Below are 16,799 nucleotides of genomic sequence, written 5' to 3'. Positions count from 1 at the left end.
AATTATTATGCTTCTTAGGTAAAAGAATAATTATTAGGTATAAAACAGATCTCTTGCAGAACAAGAAATAAGGCCTACATCATCTAACCTTTCAATAAATTTCTTTCATGGAATCTCTCAGCAAAGAGATGAAAAGTGAGTGTAACTTTATGCTGCCTAAGGGATTTTCCCCACTCACAGGCAGGTTTCTGTTGCTTCACATTACTGCTGTAAGTAAAACCAGTAGGGCCACGCTCAGAACAAAATTTGAGTCTTTATCTCTGAAGTAACTGACCAGATCACTTATTTTGTTCAACATTTAAACAAAACAAACTGACAGTTCCAGACTGACTACCTCAGTCCCCACAATTCTACCGCATACTCAGGTAAATATCCACAAAAATACAAGCAATTTTTTCAGAACTCGCTTTGTAAACTGCATTAACCTGCCATCTGCTAGGAAGCCAATGATCTAATTTAATTTATTCTTATCTACCTTCTGTGTAAGCACAGCTTGTCAACTCCGGTGCTACATGTTTGGCAGAATGTGAATAAGAGCCTTGGCTCCAGTGCAAAAGAGACACTCAGTAGTGAGGAGACATCAAAAAAGTCCTGTGCAATAAGTACTTACTACCTGCAAGATGAACTTCAAAGGACAAAAAAATCCTGCAAATGTGAAGCCCCTCCAAATTGCTGACCTCCACTAAAGGCTTCTGTTTAGCTTTCTCTTTTTTTTCTCTGCTTTTTTACAGAATCTCAGTAGATCATCCCCCTGAAGCCCAGACTTCAGAAGAGCTGTTAGAGAATGTATATCAGCAGCTGACTACTCCTTCTGCACCTGCTCTAAGTGCCAGAAAATTGTTTCTGTAGCTGCTAGCAGGTTCTGTTTATAAAACTGGATTTCACTTTGGCATAAAGCCACAGATACATCAGTGTCTCAGTTCCAGTAAAGGTGAATTAATGAGAAAAATACCTGGACACAAGAGCCAGAATCTAAGTTTTGATCATGACCTTTAGAAGAGGTGATCTTCTGTAAGCTCATTTTACAAATAAAATACTATTTCATTCTGCTGTAAACAGATTTCATGATTTGAGACTTTAAATATTTGATAATTCAGATTATTTTTTAAAATCCATATTAAAGTGTTAAATTGTTTTGATCATGCAGGGCATTTAATGAAATAACGACTTCTTCCATGTGTTTGTTAAAGCCATCTTAACTCTCAGCACTCTCCTCTTTCTCAAGAAGTCTTACCTTTATACCTAATATATTTCTATACCTGAAAATACAAATATACCCCCCTCTCCTGCAATCCTCCTAGAGAAGGAGGTGAAATGATGGTTCATTTTTCATTACTGAGTCATATTTTATACTTAGGAACAAACAAAACCTAGTCTTGGGCAACAGTAAATGTTTCTCCTTTGAATACTTAGAGATTTGTGATAGTATCAAGCTCCTCAGTAATCCAGGAGAGCAGACACGACAATTCCCAGCTGAGACCCCTGATGAATCTGTCTCAGTGAGAGTTCCCCCAGTAAAGAGTTCAATGACATTTCAGGGTTATGCATCTGTATCTCAATGTTTGCATAGCCCTGAAATGCCTAGCACTGTTTGCTATACCATTATATTCTTCAGTGTACAGCAGTGTATTTTCCCCTTGATCCCTCTCTGCATAATTCCTTTTTTGTTACTGTTATACATTGTCTAAAGAGATGCAACCAATGTTATAAATTCATGCACTGAGATACATATGTCCTTAAAATTTGGTCTGGCCTTTCCCAATGTTGAAACCATCACTCCTCTCCCTTGTACATGGAGTGAGAAATGACAGGTCACAGTGTCAGGCAGCACAGAGGCTTTAATTTCCTTACCCTTCATGTGAATATAATTTAAGACCCAACACCCACCTCCAGTGCCTACTCATAAATAGTGATAATATCATGAAGGATAGGGACGACTTCATATTCATACTTGAGAATTCATTTGTATATAAAATAGTCATTTCATAGTCAGGGATGGTTAAATCCAAGAACATGAGATGCAATTTTCAGAGGCACTGAACATTTGCATCACCTGCTGAAATCAATAGGAGCAGTAGGAGCTCTGCACCTTTGATCAATACGACCAGTGATTTGCAAGTCCAGAATCAGCTGCTGATAAAATGGTAAAGTATCATGGAAGAAAAATCCTATTCACTAATGGGCTAAAAATAACTACTAAATGAGCAGCCACAGCACCCATTCTACTGGGCTTAAAGGAAATGATGTGCTGTTGCAAAAAACCAAAAGAAATACTGTATTTCTTATTCTATCTCTTGTATTTGCCTAATTTACTCTAGAATTTTTTAGCAAGACTCTCAGGCAGACCAGGAACTGCTGGTGGAGCTGCTGCAGCCCCCCATGTATTGGTGAGAGGCACCAGCATCACCTCCCTGAGGTGCATCCCAACTGCTCACCTGCCTCTCTTGTGGGCAAACTCAACAACCTTGCCCCAGATTTACGTGATTTACATTTCTCAACTCATAGAAATACAGAAAAAATGAAAAATAAAAATATGTAGGACTTTTTCCATAGAAAGTAATTCAACAAATTTACAATTACACCTCCAACAGTCTGAAGACCAAACATTCACTTTATGAAATAAGGTTTTTTTGGAGTAACTACTATGACTTTAGAACCTATTCACAGAGATTACTCCTGTTGAAGTGAAAATATGTGTTTTTCTTGATAAACTAAAGATTTTCGATAAATCTGCTGTTACACAACCATCAACGGTGTTCTATAATTTCCTTACTGTCCATATAATAGTCAAATTTATTTCAGAAAGGCAAAATAATAAACACAGCAATTATAGGCCAAAAGAGGATTAATGGAGAAATAATATTTTTTTAACTGAGTAGTAGTTCAAAGGAGAGAAAATATAGAAGAATTACATGTTCTTATGTAAAAGCTTTGCTATTGAGTCTCACTGATAAGAGGGAAAGGATGAAAAATAAAAGAACAAAATCATTTTGCTAGTTTACCTTTTGATTGGAAAGAAATCACAGCTTAGAGCACTCTGGCACAGGTCTCAGCTCATTACAAATGTGAGAGCCACTTGTAAATTTTGATGTGGAATAAGCTTCATGTCTCTAAGACTTTGGAGATGCTCTGACTTGAGGCTGAGATTGGGCGTAGTTTTAAAAGTAATGTATAGCTTAAGCATTAAATGGCAATGAAAAATACTTGAAAAAGAACATTTAAGTTCTTAGATAAGGAGAAGAAAAAGCTTGATGTTAAATTTTCATCAACACTCATTTGGCCTGAAATTGTAGTTCATGGTAAGTTAATGCAGGCTATGCCAAAAAATACAATGATGAAAACAATTTTGCCTTTTAGAAGTCTCCATTATTTTTCCAGTAACAACTGCTGAGCTATCACAGGTTAAGTTTGGTCCTGAAATTAAAATGAGCTTTGTTTTACAATGTAGGCCCATATCTTTTGTGATTGCTCAGACACAACTTCCTCTGATTTGAAGAAAACCTGGTGGAGTGAGTGATCTGAATCATGGTGAGCAAAGAGAAAACACTTGGGGGAGTGAATTTTAACTTCAGTGTTACATACAGTCTGAATGCCTGTATTCAGCTACTCATTTAAAACATGCACATTTAAATTTTTGATGTGAAAAGATATGTAAATATACAAGCCTACAGAGCCAGTGAACTCTGGAAACAGTTTCTATGCTATGATTCAAACCCAGCAAAAGGGAAAGAATTTAGGTATCTGAGTCACAAAAAGAGACCATAAACTTATTTAAATATTTAACCAACCAGAAATGGACAGAGGGAATATTCACTTGGAATAATCTAACTAAGACTACCTGCAACTCAAAAATTCCTGGGAAAAACAAGAGCAAATAATGGCATCCTGAAAATTTTTCTGAATTAGAACTCCTGGTTGAAAAAATTGTAATTTTTCCATAGAAAACATAAATACAAATTGTAATAATTTATAAAATGCAAATACATTTCCATTTTACCTGCTTCTGCTTAACTAAAGAAAACATGCTATATCCTTGTGTTACCAAGATATGACAGACAGACACATCTACAGGAGAGTCACACAGAGCTCTTTAATTCCTGGTGACAAGGAGTGCTTCCAGCCTTCTGAGGGTGATGACATACAGCAGTATATCCCCAGAAAGTTACAGAAATTTCAGTGGCAGACTTGAAATCTAAACAGGGATGAAAGAGGCACTGCTTCAATCCAGATAAAATCTAAATGGTGTGGGTGGGATAAAATGTGCAGCAAACAGATGAGGCTGCAAAAATGATACAGCCTGTCCTAACCGAGGGCATATGCTCACCAGCTGTTATGTAAATCTGCAATTAATGGAGCTTACAAGATCCTCAGGTGCTTTCAAATCATCATGCACCAGAAATGCTCAAATCTGCTTTCCCATATGCATTAGGTGAGGATGTTAGGAAAAAATCCCTCCTGATGAGCACCTTGCTGACAATCACCAGAACTTTGTCACTATGGGACCAAAGAAAACCTCAGTGGGAAACAAGAAATTATTGAAATTTTAGTAATTTTCACTATAGATTCAGAGTTATTCAGAGAGTATAGAAAATCAGTGGCCATTTATCAGTTTGGAGGTATCTGTACTTGTATTTCTGTCGAGTTTTACCAGGTACGAACTGCACTCTTTCAGGCAAACCTGGAATTATTCCTATTCAAGCTACAGGGTATCAGGAATACTCTGGCTCCTGCCACCTGTGAACTGCCATCTAAAACAACAGCCTAAGAGTGTGTGAGATAGCAAAAAGAAATTAGTTTTCCCTTTGTTTACAGAAGCCACAGTCACATTCTTAAATTCTACACACAGAATGTTAATATTTTCAATTCAGATTAAAAACCCAAATGCAATAATTCAATTTCAGGCTAAATGTTATGTAGGAAACTAGAAAGAATTGCTCTCTTATGTATACTTGTAACCACATTGACTTCAAGCAACCTCCAATACACCTGTCCTCCAAAAAGAAAAAAAACCAAACCAAATAAACCTCAAACCTGAGGAAGCCCTTTCTTGCTACTCTGATAAACCTGTCCAATGTATTTTGCTAACAAAATGGCAAAGTTGGTACTATGTAACCCACTTTTTAAACAAAAATTCAATAAAGAGATACCAAAATCTATCTTAGACAACAAGGTATAAAATTATTTTAGAGCTAGTTGTCATTCTAGCAAATGATATAACAATTAGGAGGAAAATCATGTAAGATTTAAATGGTGATGAGACTGAAGAAATTAACTAAGGGTAGCAAGGCAAAACACAATTAAACATTACCAGTCTTTCCAAATAATTCTTTAAGAGAACCAATGTTGTAAGGCATAATATGGAAATCAAACGTTTAAGAAAATATCGCAGCAATTAAAATCAGCAGGAGTCCTCTGCCAGTATAAACATGCAAACTTGAATAATATTTCCTTCTCTGTTAGGCAGCATCAAGGTTAACAGAGTAGAAAGTTAATGAGAATTCTATGTTCAACCTTTAGCCAATTCAGTGTTTTGTCTGCCAGGATTTAAAAAGCACCAATGGCAAATATTACCAGTAAGACATGATTTGTATTAGTGCAGAGCAAGCAAGACAGAGCAGAGGAGGTGAAAGAATAATTCAGCAGAGGAAAGGGTCAGCGCTTACCGATGACATAGGTGAGCAACAGTGCCAGGGTCACTGTGATAGCAGTGGCACTCAGAGCTGTGCACTTCCAGTTGCAACACCTGTAAGGTTTGTTAAAAGTGAAGGCAGGTCTGGAAAAGGTACTTCTAGGAAGAGGCCTAGGAGGTGGAGAGTAAACAGTATTGGATGTTAAGGGATAGTTCTGACTGGCTGCGCTGAAGATAGCTGAAGACCCAGATCCATGTTTAAACAGGAAATGCCTACAAGAGAAGACAAAGAATGATGTTGTAAAACCACTTGGTGATGTAAAAAGCAAAAGGAACTATATAAGCACTGTATAGCACATACTTCATACAGCCACAGAAAATATCAAAGACAGGAAAATATGTATTTGAATACCCTCTGCAAGGTTTTTAACCATACCACAAGATGTCCAGCAATGTTTTAGTGAAACAACACACCATAAATAAATTCTAAGCAATTTCCCCGTGTTTCAGAGTAATGCTGAGGGAAGGTTGTTTCTCAGTAGAGTACTGGGATCCTCCAAGATGAGCAGCCCATGTACCTTCACACAGGTGTGACAGAGACATGGGAACTGCTGCCAGCAGTATCCCCTCCATCCACACCTAACTGGTTGATTCACCTGGAATACTCCCAAAATGCTAAAGCCAGTGCCACTGTGAACATCTATTTTTTACCATGGAATATAGGAAATTTAAAAAAAAGTAACTAGCCACCTGATTTACAAGGATAATCCATTCTGAAACTGTAGTTACTATATAGGTGAGCACAATTGCTTTACTGCTCTTAATTGAGCAATTCTGAGAGTAGTTTTTATTCAAATGCTTTTGCCTACTGCGGTGATTCTCAAACATACTAAGAAAGAATTCATTTGGAGACCTATTTCAGCATACTTTACAGGACTGATTGCCTTCAAGAAAAAACAGTGAAGACTTACATTAGCACAAAAAATGAGGTACAAAAAATGTGCCTTGCAGAACAGGCTCTGCTGCAGAACTACAGAGTAGTTTTTTATAGGAGGAAGGATGGTTTTTTAGGACTGGTAAGGGCTCTCCAAGAGAATTTAAGAAAGGTTATTTAATGTTAAACAATAACTTACTGTGATATGTGCTCAGAAATTGTGGCAGAAAGGGCTACTTCAGGGCTGACCATACCAACCACATATTCTTTTAGAAACACCAGCTTTCTTTGGTCCTTCTTGCCTTTGTTTTATCTAAGGGAGCAAGCTTCTTCAGTGCCCTCTTTTCTGACAGGTGCACCTCTAAAACTCATGCCACAGCATGCACCCAAAGGAGTTTAGAGCAGCCTGGTGTTCCTCTGTCTCAAGCTGAGAAAGCAAGTGACATGGTCCAGAATCTTCCCAATGACAAATGTCTTTATGCCTTCAGCAAGGCACAAGAAGAGTTTTTGAATGTATAAATGGATCAACCAATCCATGCTGGGAGAATTTCTTTGACGAACACACAGCGGGATGTATGCAGGATCAAACACTCAAGAGTATGAAACATTGTTATACTGTGACATTTGACTTTAAGAATATTGTAAATACATGTTCCTGAAATGGTAATTGCTAAAATGGTGTAATGAGTATGGTATTATGTATTTCTATTATAAAATTTTGAAAGAAAGGTTACGGTTTTCAAATGCCAGATTATAGAAAATAAAAAGGTATTACAGAGCAGTTTTATCTTTTAAAGAGTCCTTTAGTTACATAAAAAAGAAAGCAAATGAGAATAAAGGTTAGCTTGCCTTGCAGTTTACAGGGCTTCTGTATCAGGAGTTTTATGACTAAACCACAAGAATGAAATTTGAGTATTAGTTACTTCTGCTTCATGAATATTATCCAAATGAGCTGCATTCAGACAAAACTGGACATCTGACCCTGACTGAGTACAGCACCCTGGCAGTGCATCAGACAACACATTCTAGCTTTCCTTCCCACTGACTTCTACAGCTGTAAATGCACACATTAGAAAGATGGCATTGCTCTCCACATTGTAATGTTACCTCTATTTTAGTCCAAAAATTATAAACTCATATACAGTAAAATAATAAATTCAAATGAAGTAATATAACTGTTTACAGGACTATATAAACCTGCTTCCTTCCTATCAGGCCACGAGAGCACAGTTGGTTATTTTGGATTCAATGCTTTGCTGTCACACATGAAAGCCTCTGCAAGTATGAGAAGTTTTTTCTCAGTCAGCAGTTAACGAGATACACAGCCACTGAGACTTCTGGAAGGAAAAAATGTCATGGCAAAATTCCTACTGATATTCAGGGAAATAGAAGCAGAATCACCACATAAAATAAGACATGTTATTAGATACAAGCACATACATATGACAAGTATGTATGCATATATACATACATACACATATACACAAATACTACAAATATAAAAAGTCAATTATTCTTTGCATGCTTTACTTGTTCAAGACATAATGATAAAAGCCTACTTATCTGATAATTTCTCATTTAAATTTTTTTGGAAATTACAGCAAAAAGGTCTGATATTGGCAGTATTGATTGTCCTTTATGGTGCATAGCTCAAAGGTATCAGAGGTAAAGGGAAGGAAATGCTGAACAGAAAATTGTTATTATTACAGTTCTAACAACCTGCAATCAATAGCCAGGAATAATTTCATACTCTTGCACAGGAATTTATAACAAGGGCTTGATGATATAGTGCTAATGTGCAGAGGCACTTCTCTATTAGCAGCAGAGTGCACAGAACCTGGATCCAGGTCACTCTCTTCTGGACAGATGAGTCCATTCACACAGAGGAGAATTTACATTGCTCTTATTTGTAATAAAACTGAGATTCTGAAGCAATGGCACACTGAAACTGAGCTACTAGTGAAATGCTGAGAAAACGTTTAAAAAACCCAATTGTTTACAACCTCAATTTTTGGGAGTGTATATTGAGTACCCAAAGACATTTCTATAGAATTTGAAAAACACTGGTGGCACAAAGACAAATTTCCAAAGCCAGACTGTGACTATGTTCTCATAAACTCAGATGACTCCTCATCTGTCTGAGCACACCACAGTTCCCAAAGGAGTCAGGACATGCTAAACTGTTGCTATCAATTCTATAAAATCAGGCTCTCTTTCTAAAGAGCAAAATAATAAAACCTGCAGTTCAAAAGTTTAGATTTGACTGCAGCCTGATGTGTGCTTTAATATTTGATCTAAGAGAAAAGCTAAGGCCTGTGGTGGATTTTTTTGGTAAACTGAGAACACAAGAAAAATTAGAGCATTTATAAGGGTGATTGATAACACCACTTCTTCCAAGTGGAGAAAAACTAAATGTTCACAAAAACATCAAAAACATCCATAAAGAAGATAATAATATTCTCTTAAAAAAAGAAATATAGGACATAATCTGTAAGGCTTTTGTTGGTGAAATGAAAGTCACTTAATATTATTACACTGATAACTCCAATACATAAATAAATACTAAAGGCTCAGAAATAACTTCACATATAGAAGAGGCAGTTGGAATTCTTAGCTAGGAGAAGGCTGGAGAAGAGTTCATTTCTTTACACACCTCTCCATCAGGATATTTCTTTATGTACTTTTGGCTTCTTATCTGGAACAGCAATTTAAGTCTTATAAAAGCTTGAAGCAACATTCCAACTGAATTCATGTGGCAATAACATAATACTATTGCCAGAAAGCAGATTAACCTCACACAGAATTCTGTAATTAAATTCTGAGAAAATATTTTTATATCCTGATACTGTAGAAATGTCCCTCAACTTTGTCAAGGGCTTGGTATCACTTCTGTAACTTTTTATGCATCAACTCTGTACCAAGCATCTGTAGGCTCACACCTTCATTTGTTCCTATAACATGCTTTCCTTCCATTTCCATTAAAAATCATCAGTTTGTAAGAAGAAAAAATGAAGAACAACAGCAGACTTGAAAGGGAGCCAACAGCTAAGTTAGAAACACAAATCTTGCTGTACCTTGGCCGAAAAATTAGTCTGCATTTCTCCTGGATAAACCAAGTAGGAATACATTTGCACTTGTATATGTTTCACATTCAAGAAGTAGTTACCCACAGCATTACAAATTGCTGCAAATCTATGTGATAGAAAAACTAGGAAGACTTCAGTTCAATCATTAAAGTTGATCAATTTATTTTCAACTACATTTTACAACTGCATACCATGTATGTAATTGTATATCTATACTGATATTTAATTGAGTAATTCCTTTAGATGTCAACAGAAGTGCAAAGGAAATTTTTAAGAGGCATAGCAAATGAAACAGAAAAAGGATTGTTTTTTTGGCATAGCCAGAAAATATATAGAGATGGTAGCCAAAAGGGACTTGGAACCCATACAGTTTCCCATTTACTCTGGCAAACACTGACAAGAAGACATTGGTACCAGCCCATTTTAAGTCACTTAATATTTCCTGTGACAGTAGTAAGAAGCAGAAATTCACTCTCTTCTGGTTTTCTATCCATTCTATTCTGTACTCAAAGTGGGAAGGGAAAGAAGAGGACACTTCTAAACTTACATAAAAATCAGAATATATTTTTTTTATAAATCTCCCATATGGCTCTCAACAAACTATACAGTATAAAACCACGGCAACTATTTTATATATATATATATATATATATAAACCAAGACTCCCACTTGATCACAAAGATATACACACTATACCCTCATCTTGAAAAACAACCCAGGAAAACTGTATCTAAATATAAGACATGACTTATAATTATAGATAGACCTGATCTGTAATTTTATAGGCTTTGTTTCACCTTTTTGTGTACAAGAACTATGGGAACAAAATAGTCATGGGTGAAGACAGAAATTGCCATGAAAACTACTTATCTAATTTATTTTATAATTGTATTTTTCCATGATTTCCATCCAGAGATTTGTCTTTGGGAACAGAACCACTTTGTTAAAATTTCCTCTTTGAGCTGGACTTGCATTTTGAATCATTCACACAGAATTGCTTCCCTTTATTCACTCATGTTTTCTTTACAAGGTATCTGAAAACTGAGCAGTGTGACCCTGGATGTGAAAGGATGTAAAAGGAACCTGTGTCCCTCTCTTTTTGCCCAAGCAGTGAACAAGTGATGTGATTCTGGCTCACTTGTCTGCTCTTGCTGTAGGCAAGCTAGGCCTGCTAACCAGGTGACTAAACTTCAAAGTCTGGCAGAAATCTGGGATAATAATTATATAAATATAGGATGGTGCCAAAATCAATCAACAACAGCTTCTATATTGGAACTGTTGTCCAAAATACAACTGCTTTCTGCTTTCATTTGCTATTTAATGAAGAAAATAAAATGAAAATTACCACACTGAGGACATAAATTACTCTTGCATATACCAGTATGAGCTTTGTTACTGTGATACATGGTGACATCTCCACATTAATTCAGTAATCCTCAAAAGTGCTTTCTGTGGTTTAAAATTTGCTGTAGTACTCCAACTCAAACAGCAGTTGAGTAAAACAACCAATCGACACAGAAATTTGTGATATAAGGAAGGAATAATCTCATGGCTAGCTCTATCTTTTTTCCCCTCAAGAAATTTTAAGATTATTTTGTGGAAAATATGAAAAACAGTAACTACAAGAATATTTATGAAAGTCATATAAAGTACATAATATTTGCAGAGCACTTTGAAACCAGGAATCAAGAAGGATAAAAATCCTAATATTGTAATTTTATTGCCTATATTCTATGGTTGGAAGCATGACTTAAAGAAAGGAATGAGTGAATGAAGTAGCTGTCCCTCAGTTCTATTTGCCATCAATTTCCTTCTATGAATATTCATGCATATTCTGACTTTTGTTCCCAGCATTTCAGTCTGCTACCAAGTACCTACACTCACCTGCATATGATCTAATCCAAGCTGTACAGCTACTGTGAAAAATAAGACAAAGTTTACCAGACAAGAGATGTATCACATTAACTACATAGATATATTTAGTCTTTGAAACCACCTTAACTACATAAATACCATGTAGTCTTTGAAACCAGCTTACCTAGAAATAGCTAGCCAGAAAATAGTAACATCACACATACATATCTGATTTTTTTGGAAATGAAAAGGTAGAATTGTTTGCATGCCTCTGACCACTTCTCACAACCTAGACTCTTTGTATTAACCTGTATTTATTGTTCTCTTTCAAAGTTTAGATTCAGTCTATTTCTGGTTTTGTAAAATGAGACACTATTTCATAGAAAGCTAAAAGGCTGTTTGCTCATTGGTGGCCATAAAATGACAGCATAGCTTTACACTTAGTTATAACTTTATATACCATCACATTATTCAAAATAATGAGCAAGGAGTATCTGCAATTGATTATTCAAGTTACTATATTTAGTCTCCATAAAAAACCCTTACACAAATATATCCCACTATTCCAGGGAAGTCCACACCAGAGTTTCTCACAAACAAAAAATACAACAGAGTGCATGAACAATTTAAATTGCCCTACTGTCCTTAGTGACTGGATCTCAAACTGCTCAAGGCAGGACCCTCAAGTGCCATTGCTGCTGACATCAAAGTTGCACTTCATTGTAGCTGACAAATGTTTATATTTTTATTTCCATAAAAGACAGCTTCCTTCTCCCATTATTAAATTTAAGGTCATATTTACAACTTTTATTTTCAGTTCATGGTCATCTTGACAATCTTCAATTTATCTTTTGGAATTCAGAAGACAAATATTTTCAGATCTTTTGTGCTGTGCACTGAAAACACATGGGACTCAGAATTAATTTAAAATCCTTGCTGTGTGTCTGTTTTTAACATGGTCAGCCTCTGTATGTGTTGATTTATTGTTTAATTAGGTAGAAAATGAGAAAATACAAGAGAAATATCATAATAGAAAATACTGACCACTGTAATTTGAAGAAAAGATCATAAAGGAAGCTCTCTCCTCCATTTACTCTTGGAAAGCCCCAAATCTGGTCATTTAACAGGGGAGAAGGCTCCATTGGCAAGCAAGTTCCCAGTGAATTGCATTGCTCAGGTAGCCAGTGTCTCCCTGTTTGGTGGCTTATGATCATTAACACCTGTCTGCCTCAGGAGCTCTAAAAGTTGCTCTGTTTGCTATGGAAACCTTGAACTGGGAAAAAATCTCAAGGCATAAAAAAGTGTTTTCTGAGTCTCTGCACTGGAGGCAAGATTCATGAGACGCACAAGATGTTCAAATGCCAAGACCAAGAAAAAAGATCAAACCTTCCAAGAGCCCACACTGAACTGAGTGTGAATTTCTAGATGCAGTTTTATTTAATAATTTTTCCTTTTAAAATTACTCAGCTTACACAGAAAGGGACTATATACAGATGTCTGTGATTTGAAAGGCCATCAATGTACTTCCTGAAGAGAAAAAAGTAATTATGAGGTTGATTTAAAAAGATAAACAGTAGCACAGAATTACATCAAACAGAAGTATAACCAAGTTATTTCCAGGAAAAAAAAATAGAGCTAATCATACCTATACACCTCAAATAACTATGTAACAGAGAAAGGAATGATTCCATCTATATGATGATTCAAATACACTTCTTGAACTCCAAAACTCTCAATGTTTTCAAGTGTTTAGAGACATAATCAAACTTTTGGGCTCTGAAATATTGCTGAATTTTTACTAAAAATAATAACTGCCTTGAACCCCAAATACTCTTCTTATTATTCTCGTACTTCAAAGTTTTATATAAATTAATGATAATTGCATCTCAGGTTTATGGTCTGGTACCTCACTGTCCCCTTAGAGCAGCTATTACCATGGTGATAAGATTGCTTAAATTAAGCTGTCTTTTTCCACAGGACTTGGCTCATTGCCAGTGCAGTGAAGGGAGATTTCAGTCCATTCAGCACAGCATTAACCTTACTGCCAACACTGCTAAATGGGCTAGAGGAACTAGGAAGAAATCTGATTTAAAAAAGGAAGGAACAAGCAAATATCTTAAATACTGACGCACAAAACAGGAGTAAGAACTCCACTTTGAAACAAAATCAAAATTAGCTAAATTTTGAGATTTAGGCATAAAACTTAAAAATTCTAATGCTTTGGTAATCTATGTCAAAACTTAACTCAAAATAAGTGTGACCAATGGTTTATCCATGACGGATCAGCAACAGACTATAAGGAGGATAAGAAAAATGTCAGGTAAAAATCCCTACTTAACATCTAGATTTTACTTCTTTGGGGATTTCACTGAGGTGGGAAAATAAATAGCAAACAGCAGGAAAAAATAAAGAAAGTAAGAAAGCAATATATGGAAACAAATACTGAGTTAACTAGAAGGACATGGAGAAAATGAAAAACATTCCTTGGAGTTATCAGGGTTTAATACTTACTCCATAAAAAGCAGTAAGCTATGTTCAGATCGGGCTGTCAGAGATAATGACAATGTATTACACTGTAAATCACAAGATTTGAAGCATTAGAGCAAAGTATCTATGAAGCCTGATAAAACAATTATTTTAGTGGAAAGGAAGGGAATAGGCAATAGGTTGCAAGTACTTTATTCTGGGGGAGAGGGAAAAAATCAATTTTTGTGAGAGCCCAGTAACATTATCCTAAAAAAAGAGAGTCAATGTTTCCTGTGTTTTTATGTGGTGTGAGAGATCCTTGCAGTCATTTTCTGGCAACACATAAAAATTATTTCTTTGTGTGACAGTGAAATTACTGCATGTTCATAAGTAATTTTAATAATGGCTATGTTTATTTTTCCCAAACCGTCTGTGCATGCATAGATGGAGATTGCATTTGCATCTCTGGGCACATTACAGCGTTGAAGGTTGCAGCACAGTCACCAGTTTGAGCTGCTACACCTCCTACAGGTACAACTCTTCTCCAATTCCCTCAGCAGCAGGTGTTCCATAACATGTCCTCTGGAGTTCTAAAGCTGTTAATTCTTATTTTTATTTGGGTTGCTTATAATCAGAATAACTGCCAGAGTTAGGGAACTGGCCTTGGCAACCACACACAGACAGACTTTAATTTTAGCTTTTAGTGTGAACTTGAACAAGAAATTTCATCTTTCCAAGTCACTGTCATCATTAAACAGTTGCATTAGTAAGCTAGGTCTTGACAAAACTGCTTTGCAGATTAGTGCGTGTAACACCTCTAGATGAAGCACAAAACAAAATTTCTGATTTGCCCTTTTCTATAAAAATGTAACTACATTTCACTGTACAACATATATGTATATGGACACATACTGTACCACAGTATATGTCTTTACTGCAGCCCTTTGCCATCTAACCTAGGGTTTCAAACTCTAATTATATAAGAGAACATGTTTCATCTGAGTATTGCAAATATTTTCAGAACTAGAGAATTTTCTTTTACATAAATATGACACATTATGAGCAGACTCAAAGTTGCTTCATTTCTGTCTGTCCAGAGTGAATAGGTTTTACAGTCACATGATTAGATTCAGGAAATCTTTTCCTGTCTGAAAATTCTCTAATATTCCATGGCAGTAAAGATAACATCAAACACGTTCTGTTTATGGATTACCAAGGGATACAGTCGGAAGAAAAGCTGAACATGTGTATTCTGATTTTTGCCTACTTGTTACAGTAGGGAATACATTACTGTCTAAGTTTTCTTTTTGATTGCAAATGTTCTAAATTTAACAACAACAAAAAAACCTCCTTAGCTATATTAGGTATGTAGATATTAGCTAGATTTGGTATTATTAAAGATCTGGCACAAAACACATCATTGAAATGTTTCACTTTACTTTTAGGATTATTTTTAATGGGCAGCTAAACACTAATGGAGAAGGAAAACAAGGGAATCCAGATCTTAGGCCAAAGCACCAGTTCAATTCTAGCAGAATCATTCCTTGGTAAAGGAGGGATAAACAAGCTGCAAGCCCTTCATTTTCCCTAAGGCTGTGCTGTGCACTGTAGACTTCTGGGAAGTGGTGATCACAAATGTTTCTTATTACAGTGGTCCCCTGCTATAGCACTTGTCTGCACACAAACTGCAGATATATTCTGGCAAATACACTCACAGGTTTTCCTTATGGATTACCCAGCCTTTCAGCCAGCTTCTTCAGAGGCTTCTGGAGTGACCAGTGGGGGCATGAAATCAGCTGCAACAACCACTGAAGGGTCAGAACATGGAAAATTCCCAGGCTCTGTGAATGACTAACATGTAGCCCAAAGGATGTTTTCCAGTCTGAATTCTTACTTCACTGCACAGCCCTTTATATAATTATAGATATAGCTACATATCTCTGTATTTGTCCTTGAAGAGAAGCTTCAAATTGCAAAAAATAGTAAGAAACCAGAAAATTTAAACCAAACTCAAAAGAAAAATAAATTGCAAAGTATTGTCCCCAATGAAGTCTGATGGAAATGACATGAACGGGGATGCAGAGCCTTAAAAAGATCTACTTGACTTTTAATTCAAGAGAACCAAAAGTTAATGGGACAGAACACCCAGAGATCACCTTGCTTGCAGAATTAAGTATAGACAGATAGATAGATAAGCTTGTTACACCAGAAACAGAGAAATTTATCTTTATAAAGACTGTAAGCCAAAGCTTCTAGCTCCAGACAGATCAGCTGAACTAAAGTGTTGTTTATGTTCACTTTTGCAGAAAAGTTTCCATCCTCCTTGATTCTTTTTGAGATTTGTCCTTAAGACAAATAAGGAAAGTTTTCTTTCAGAATGAATTGGCGTGTTCTTCAATCCCAACTTAATAGCAGAACTAAACTTGACACTTCTGATGAGCAGCAGTCAAGTGTTTAAAGACATATATTAAGATTAATTTTTGTAATAAAATAAAACCAACCTTGTTATAAAAGAACAAAATTTAGATTTCAGTGATTAATTGTGCTAACTGGGTCTCTGGCATATGTAAAAATCAGACATATGTTAAAAATCCCCCAAACATTTCCGTGCATAATATTTTATATTTTCTGGATCTAATTAGGTGCATGTCAGAAATTTATCTGTTTCATCAGACACAAATTTCACAAACTCTTGCCCTTTACATGGTTTAGAATGGCAAAACCCAAAGGAAACCATAGTTAAAACCTCCTGGTGCTCTGTTGACAATGAAGAGGAAGAAGACTGAAAATTAAGATCTTGTTTTAAAAATCAAGTCAGCAAACACAGCTG

General features: G+C 35.9%; 1 protein-coding gene across 5 annotated transcripts in view; it reads right to left on the bottom strand.

Moving 5' to 3' along the window:
- Nucleotides 1-16,799, bottom strand: part of TENM1 (teneurin transmembrane protein 1) — a 776,824-nt gene that overhangs the window by 137,352 nt on the left and 622,673 nt on the right. For all 5 annotated transcript variants that reach the window (XM_077186191.1, XM_077186192.1, XM_077186190.1 and 2 more), the window contains one exon: nucleotides 5,664-5,902. In XM_077186191.1, the coding sequence (XP_077042306.1) occupies nucleotides 5,664-5,902 (239 nt within the window). The remainder of the gene's footprint in view (nucleotides 1-5,663; nucleotides 5,903-16,799) is intronic.

The sequence above is a fragment of the Agelaius phoeniceus genome, chromosome 14 (assembly GCF_051311805.1).
Source record: "Agelaius phoeniceus isolate bAgePho1 chromosome 14, bAgePho1.hap1, whole genome shotgun sequence".
Lineage (NCBI taxonomy): Eukaryota > Metazoa > Chordata > Aves > Passeriformes > Icteridae > Agelaius > Agelaius phoeniceus.
This window is presented reverse-complemented; position numbering and strand designations above follow the sequence as displayed.